General features: G+C 42.9%; 1 protein-coding gene across 1 annotated transcript; it reads left to right on the top strand.

Annotated features, from left to right (window-relative positions):
- Positions 1–5,657: 5,657 nt before the first annotated feature.
- LOC108098687 (sodium-coupled monocarboxylate transporter 2) lies at positions 5,658–8,215 on the top strand. The gene is given in 8 exon segments (XM_017201796.1): positions 5,658–6,140; positions 6,197–6,314; positions 6,377–6,444; positions 6,509–6,660; positions 6,723–6,837; positions 6,839–6,864; positions 6,921–7,404; positions 7,459–8,215. Coding segments are annotated over 8 exon segments (1,794 nt in total). The 5' UTR covers positions 5,658–5,732; the 3' UTR covers positions 7,882–8,215.
- The last annotated feature ends 65 nt before the right edge of the window (positions 8,216–8,280 follow it).

Below are 8,280 nucleotides of genomic sequence, written 5' to 3'. Positions count from 1 at the left end.
TTTCCATGGGGGACTCCGAAAGTATCGTACGTCGTGGCGTACATCATCAAGAGCAACTGACCCCGTTTCCAATCGCTCACCCTCGAGGCACTCGAAGATCTCGTGCTCGTAATGACAGTCCATTCACATAGACCGATTCCAATTAAACGAGTTCGCAGCTCTCCAAAACCGAATTGTCACTGGCCTCATGCGAGTCTATTAAATACCAAGCCAAACATCTTCAGAAATCCTTTCACTTTTCAGCTCGACAATGAGCGTAACCCCTGCCCTATCCCCATCCCCACGTACACTGTGCGAAACGGTCCAGGAGTGTTTTCCCAATAAAACAATGCATTTTAGGAGCACCTACTGAAGGCATGGCATTTCACTGTTTTTGTAATTGAAAAGGAATACAGATTAGCTCTTCGAAGATTGCAAATTATTGGAAGTAGTTTAAAATTATAAATATACATTAACGTTTTATTAAAATCAATGAATAATGCAGAATAGTTTGTGTGGTGTTTGGAGCACTCTCAGCTTCGATGGCTGTCGTGCAAGTGCTCAAATGGAAGATGGGGATGGGGATGGGAGTTCGGATGGCAGATGGCGCCGGAGGAGCGCTCATTACGCGAACATTGCGACAGATGCAGTCGAAGCTTGGGGCAGACTGCTGCAAATGGCGAAGGAGGAGGGGGCTGAGGAAAGGGGGTGAGTCGATGGACACAACTACCTCCACTGAAGTTGGAGTTTCGGTTCACAGCTGCGGAGGGGAAGTGGAGGCTGAAGCTGCAGCCACTTAACCAACATTCGACATCATTAGATTGCCCAATTGAATGCGTGCCGAGGTGGCCGTCCTCATATATGGATGTGCACCCAAAACGATGCACTGGCAGAAGAGCCACCAAATGAAGTGGAAGCCGTGGATTTCGTCGGTTACGACATTGCAGCCACTCAAAACAGAAAAACTGCAGATGCCACAAAAGCCATTACCTTTCGAATTATACATGGGACTCAGCGAATTCAATTGACTGTTTTTTTACATTTCTGATATCAGCAAAAACAAGCAATCATCTGCACACCATATGAAAATAGCTACGTGAATATTATGATTAACTCTGTTAGCTTAAGGCAACAGACAAAAAATCACACACCATTAGTATTAACAGCGGCGGATTTAGAATTTTAATCTGGGGGAGGGGGTTTCGATTGAACAAAATTGCTCAGTGTAAATCTATTCTGTGAAATTTATATGTTAATCTCGGGAATTAACTTTGTATCAGTTCATATATATTTCTAATTATTGTAAAATTATTAAATTATAAACGAATAGTTTCAATTTTACCGCTCTGCAAATGCAAATGGGTAAAATTGGCCGAGTCAGGTTCGGTTTTTTGGGGGGGGTTTGAACCCGCCTTTTTTTATGCAGTTAACTCAAGAATTCAATTTCAAACGTTTAGAGCTGTTTCTTTTTGGAATCGCATTAAAATTGGCCAAGTTATGGGATGTTGAGGTATGGCAAAGAAACTGCCTTTTTTTTTTAAGCTAGCCTACCTTAAGTCGTATTTTTCATCTTAAAACAAATAACTTAATTATTTAATGTCTGATTCATGTACTCACTGCGAAAAAATCTTGGTGTACCGCAATCTTTCGTCTTCTTGAAGTAAGATAATCACTGCAACCACTTTATCCGCAACATTTACACTTTACCCTGAAATTAAATAAGAAACAAAGAATAAATAAATAATGTGTTACAGATAGTTATGGTAAGTATTAGTTTGTTAGTAAAAAAGGTATTTACCTCTTTCGGTTATTGATTTAATGCATCTTGAAGTTCACTCCAAGTAGAAAGGGACAGTCATCACCTGTAATGAAAAGAAGGATTTCAAAATATTAGTTTAATTATTTTATAGAAATGAATAATTTAAAAAATACATACCCCAATGGGTTGATGCACTGCATCCTGGAGTAGAGTTCAATAAGATAATCACTGCAACCACTTTATCCGCAACATTTACACTTTACCCTGAAATTAAATAAAAAACAAAAAAAATAATTAATTTGTTACAAATAACAATAGTTAGAATAAATTTGTCAGTAAAAGGGTATTTACCTCTTTGGGTTATTGATTCAATGCATCTTGAAGCCCACTCCAAGTAGAAAGGTATAGTCATCACCTGTAACGAAAAGAAAAATTCCAAAATATTAGTTTAATTATTTTATACAAATTAATAGTTTAAAAGATACATACCCCAGTGGGTTGATGCACTGCATCCTGGAGTGGATTTCAATAGAAGATAACGCCGTTCATACTTGATACCGCAGCCTGATGTCCAGTCCATTTAGGTGGTATCAGCATACTATGTGTCTCTGGTAACCGCATTCTTACAACTATTCTTACTGTATATATTAAAATTATATATCCCTACTTGTTTTAAATTGTTAATTGTGTTTGACTTTCATGTTCTCCTAGTTTAATATTTGATAAAATTCACCTTTTAAATTTATTTCAAGTTCTTGAATACTTTCAGATCTTTATCTGTTGCTTTTAATTGCTTTGCCATGATACTTCTGACATTTTGAAATAATTAAAATGTACTCACTCCGTAACAACCTTGGTGCACTGCATCCTGATGACCAGCTCCAAGTTACATATAAGATGGTGTCACCAATTATTTTCTGCAACCAGCCAAATACACAACCAAAATCCTGAAATAAAATAAAATAAATATTTAATTAAATAATTGCATTACATTTACAAAAGTCCACGTCATCACTTAAAAAAAAAAACGGCTACTCACCTCTTCCGGTTTTGATGCACTGCATCCTGGAGTCCATTCCAAGCAGGAAGTTATTAAGGTATCGGGCACCTTTAAGTTCATACCAAGTCAGGTCATGATGCACTGCATCCGGGAGTGGACTCCAGTAGGAGGAGTCGACCCATGATGCACTGCATCCGGGAGTGGACTCCAGTAGGAGGAGCCGACCCATGATGCACTGCATCCGGGAGTGGACTCCAGTAGGAGGAGCCGACCCATGATGCACTGCATCCGGGAGTGGACTCCAGTAGGAGGAGTCGGCCGGATACTCTCTCTCCCACTCTGCAACCACTTCACCAACACACACGCACATACACACTTCCAGAGACCGGAGAGAGTTTCTTAGAGAAACTGCCGGTCATCCCGGATAACTTGAGAAATTGGCCAAAATCAAGGGGTATCCCACTACGAATCAGCCAGAACCATTTGGGAATTATAGGTGCAAGAAAAGGAAAAAAAAATTTAACTATCATTGTGGCTGACGTGGCCATATTAATTTAATTAACATTAAGTTAACATTACATTTACATTATATAAAATTAAAATTATATTAACATTAAATTAACATTATATTAACATTATATTTTTTTAACATTTCACATTTAAAATAATTTTTTTAACCTTTTGCATTTAGCTTGGTACTCAAATTTTTAATGTTGTTAATTTATTAAAAAAGCTAAAAAAAAATCAGATATACTGAAATCCATTTATCAGTTTATTTGAACATTGGCAATCCCTTCAATCTACTATTTTTTATTTAAAAATAATCTGTTTCACTGCTCGTTTTCCAAAAAAAGGCCAAATTTAACAAAATGATCTATTTCTAAATTTACTTTGAGGCTCACTTTTTATATCCTTGCAGAGGGAATATAATTTCAGTCAGAAGCTTGCATGTCTAAATGTCAGTTACTTTTATATTTTCAAACTGATTTCTAAGCGGCACACCTCTAAAAGTTTATAATAAAAATACATTTTAAGCAACTGCATGAATAGTAGAATAAATTTTTTTATTTTTTATCCGATTTTTTTTAATTTTTATGTTGTAACCTCTGTTCAAATTTTCAAAACGTGGGTTTGCTGAAAATTGGTCAAAATGTACTGATTTTAAGTCCACTTTTTTAATTTTAATCAGATTTTGAAGTGGCATGCCTGTGACAGTAATTATTTTCGTTGATTTTATTAATAAACAATTTAATTAAATTTCATGAAAATCAGACGACTATATCATACAGTTACCATAGGAACCATCGGTGAAAATAAACGTGAAACTGTGAAGTAAAACGTTTATGATGACTGCAAGGGAATAAAAGCTTCGGCTTTCCGAGGCTAGCTTCCTTTCTTGTTATTTATTTATTTGGCATTTATTTATGCCATTTAAATACTTTAAACGACGCTATTTATCACGTTTTATTACCAATTTATTGTGCAAGTACGCACAAAGCGTTACAAATAAAAATGCAATTAATTTTGGTAAAATTTCTATAAGGGCCACCCAAAGTAATATTATCGAAAACTTAAGATTTTTTTACATGAACAGGGCTCAAAATATCGTCCATCTCAGAATGGATAATTCTGAATGCAGTCAGTTCAAGAATTCTATAAGAAACATTTAGAGGTATGCCACTTTGGAGTCGCATGCTAATTTGCCAAGTTATGGGACCTGGAAGTGCTATGGAGGGCCACCCAAAGGAACATTATCGAAAACTTGGAAAAATATGACATGAACGGGGGTCAAAATATCGACCATCCCAGAGTGGGATTTTAAATGCAGTCCCTTCAAGAGTTCTCTAAGAAACTTTTAGAGGTATGCAGCGGCGGATTTAGAATTTTAATCTGGGAGGGTTTTCGATGGAAAACAATTTATCAGTGTAAATCTAGTCTGTGGAATTTAAATGTTCATCTTGGGAATTAACTTTATATCAGTTCATATATATTTATAATTATTGTAAAATTATTCAATTATAAACGAATAGTTTCAATTCAATTTTACCGCTCTGCAAATGCAGACCTGATGGCGACTGCGTTCTTTTTTGGGTTTTTGGTTTTTTGGGGGTTTGAACCCCCAAAAGATCAACGTTAGCTTCGACTCAAATCGCGAATATCTAGAATTTACTTACTGTGATGAAATCCGAATTCCGTTCACTCTTCTCATTCTACTTATCATAAATCATCCGTTTAAAACTAATGCACATAGAATACGAAGGGAGATTGCGATAATTTAAACCCACCCAAGTCTCATAATGGCCCCAGATCTATATGAGTATTTACACAGACAGCCAGAATACAGCTGGGCTCACTGCTCCCAATAAAACACTTGATAAGAATCAAATTCAGCATCTATCAAACACTATCTCCTGCCTCTGAAAAACAGTTACAGATATCTCCGTTGGTTTTGGAACGTCACTACAAGCCTATAAAATTCTTGCCTTGATCTTTCCGGAGGAGCGAATCCGGAGCACGATCTCCGAGAGAGTTCACCTCACGTGAAATGCTCCTCCGACGACTGCCGAATCCCGGATGACTGGCGGGTTCTAAGCAGGGTTGTAATAGTGGTATCATAGTACATGCCCCGCCAGTCTAATGACTGGAAAAACAATTAATGACATGCTGCCGGATCCGTCACAGATGGCATAATCTCCGCTGGGTAAGAGTTCTTATCGGACTCCCACAGTCACTGCAGCAAGGCGACGGGAGTTTGCGAAGGGGACTTGCGATCCTAGGAGACGATAGCATCACTAGATAAGCTCCGTACGCGAGAGCGCCGTCGATGGATTATTTTTAGAGCAGGCGAATGTGGAGATAAAGAACCATATATAAGGAGCAGGCGGGCTCCGTGATGCGCCTAATCGGGAATCTCCGCCGTCGGAGCCGGAAGGTGAATAGAACAAGAGCTTCAGTGACTCGTGAGCCGCAGATCCCCGGCCGGATCCTTGCAACATGTCGCAACACGTCCTTTCGAATGCCTCCGTTCTGGCAACCGCGGCCACCGCGGCCAACGCGACCCCCGACTCGCAGTTCACCTTCAACTCCACGGATTACGCCGTTTTCGCACTGATGCTGAGCATCTCCGCCTCGATCGGAGTTTACTTCGGGTTCTTCGCCAAGGGGGAGGACACCACGGAGGAGTACCTGATGGGCGGCAAGCGGATGAAGACGATTCCCATAGCCATCTCCCTGGTGGCCAGCCAACTGTCGGCCATTTCCATCATGACCATTCCGGCGGAGCTGTACGCCTACGGGGTGAACTGGTTCTTCAACGTGGTCTGCATGGTGGTGGTGGTGCCGCTGCTCAACTACGTGGTCATCCCGGTCTTCTACAACAACAACATCACAAACTGCTACGAAGTGGGTGAACTATTACCGGACTAGTGAGCCCTGTATTTCATGTGCTATATCCGCAGTACCTGGAGCTGCGCTTTTGCCGCGAGGTGCGAGTGGTGCAGACCTTCATCTTCATCACGACGATGTTCTTCATGCTGCCCATCTTCATCTTCCTGCCTTCCCTGGCCTTCGCACAGGGTGAGTGTCCCGGTTGGTCTTGGGTGGTTCCTCCCCTGCTAGTAAGCTTCTTCCGCTTCCAGTGACCGGATACAATGTGCACTTCATCAACACCGTCGTCTGCAGCATCTGCATCTTTTACACCATGTTTGTGAGTAGTACCCATTTCGGGGGAGGTGAGTCAATATTCTACCTCCTTTCTTCGCACCTTCCAGGGCGGAATCAAGGCTGTAGTCTGGACCGACGTTATCCAGGCAGCCATTATGGTCGTTTCGGTGGTGCTGGTGGGCACCATGGGCGCCCATCGAGTGGGCGGCTTCTCCGAAGTGTTCCGCATTGCAGGCGAGGGCGGTCGCCTGGACATCAAGTGGGTTTTTCCGCGGGCCTCGCAGCCAGGCTAACGCTAACCCCGTTCCACTGCCATTTCAGCTACAACTTCGACCTGACCACTCGGTCGACCATCTGGAACATCTTCACCTCGGCGACGATCATTTGGGCGGGATACGTGGGCCTAAACCAGAGCTGCGTGCAGCGAATCGTGTCCCCTGCCCTCGCTGGGCCACGCGAGAAGGTAGGACTGTGCCTCCGATGTCCAACCACTGTTTATGCCATTGGGTACCATTGCAGATGTCTGGTCTTCTTCGGCCTCGGCTTCATCCTGATCATGTTCTTCAACTGCTTCACGGGCGTGGTGATCTACGCCCTGTTCCACGACTGCGACCCCATCAAGGCGGGCCACGTCTCCAAGGTGGACAAGATGGTTCCCTACTTCGTGCAGGACACCGTGGGCCACCTGTGGGGCATGCCGGGCGTGTTCATCTCCTGCGTGTTCAGCGCCGCCCTCAGCACACTCTCCGCCAGCATCAACTCGCTGGGCGGAGTGGTCTACTTCGACTACATCAAGCCCCACATCCGGCACACGGAGCACCGGGCGAACGTGATCATGAAGCTATTTGTGTTCTTCACGGGAATCTACTGCATCTTCGGCGGAATCCTGGTGGAGAACTTCAACTCGATCCTGCAGGTGGTTTACTCGATCACAGGCGTTAGCTATGGGTCCACGTGTGGTGTTTTCTTGCTGGGGATGCTGGTGCCCAAGTCCCACGGCAGGGTAAGTCCATTGAACTTCGAAAGGCTCCCCATTTGAAATCCGTTTTCCATACAGGGTGCGTTGGCTGGAGTCTTCGTCAGCATCGCTTGCATGGCGACCATTGTGGTTCTGAGCTGGGGACGCAACCACTACGATCCCCTGCCCACCACCACCGCCGGCTGTCCAGCTCCTCCGCTGAACGGGACGACCACGGAGTCCAGCACAGTGTCCTCCCTGCTCCTCAGCTCAACGACGGAAGCCCCGGTGAAAGACGGGGGATTCAGCATCCTGGATCTCTCCTTCAACTTGTACACGGTGGCGGGGTTCCTCATCACCTGGCTGGTGGGTATTTCCGTGAGCTGTACCGTCAAGCCCAGAGCCGGCTACAATCTGGACCCGAAGCTCCTGTCTCCGGTGGTGCAGCCGTTCGTCGACTACAAACTGACCCCCATGGAGGAGCCCCACCAGCTGAAGCTAGAGAAGGTCGAAAAGGTCTGATGACGATGTGGATGTGAACCCTACAATTAGATATACTTCATAAGCATCAAGGTATTTGGAGATACGAGTGGCAGTCGAACCTCTCTAACTTATAGAAACATTTATCGAGTTAGAACAAAAAGGCTGACTGCTTATCTTGAATATTCTCAACGCTAGCTTAATTTTTGTTAGTTATTTCAAATTAAATTGAAAAAGAAAGAATCTTTAGAATCATCCCAGTGCTATTGAATTCGGAAGCGTTTGCTCTACGAAAGCTTCACTGTAAATGATAGGCGGTTTTAACCAGCGAACTCCAAATAGATTGACTGAATGAACGATCTTATCATTATGAAAACTGTTTTCTACAACCTTTTTTGCCTGTACATACAAACATATGGACACCCAGTAAACTAAAAGCCC

This window comes from Drosophila ficusphila, unplaced genomic scaffold, assembly GCF_018152265.1.
Source record: "Drosophila ficusphila isolate 14025-0441.05 unplaced genomic scaffold, ASM1815226v1 contig_791, whole genome shotgun sequence".
In the NCBI taxonomy this organism is placed as follows: domain Eukaryota; kingdom Metazoa; phylum Arthropoda; class Insecta; order Diptera; family Drosophilidae; genus Drosophila; species Drosophila ficusphila.
This window is presented reverse-complemented; position numbering and strand designations above follow the sequence as displayed.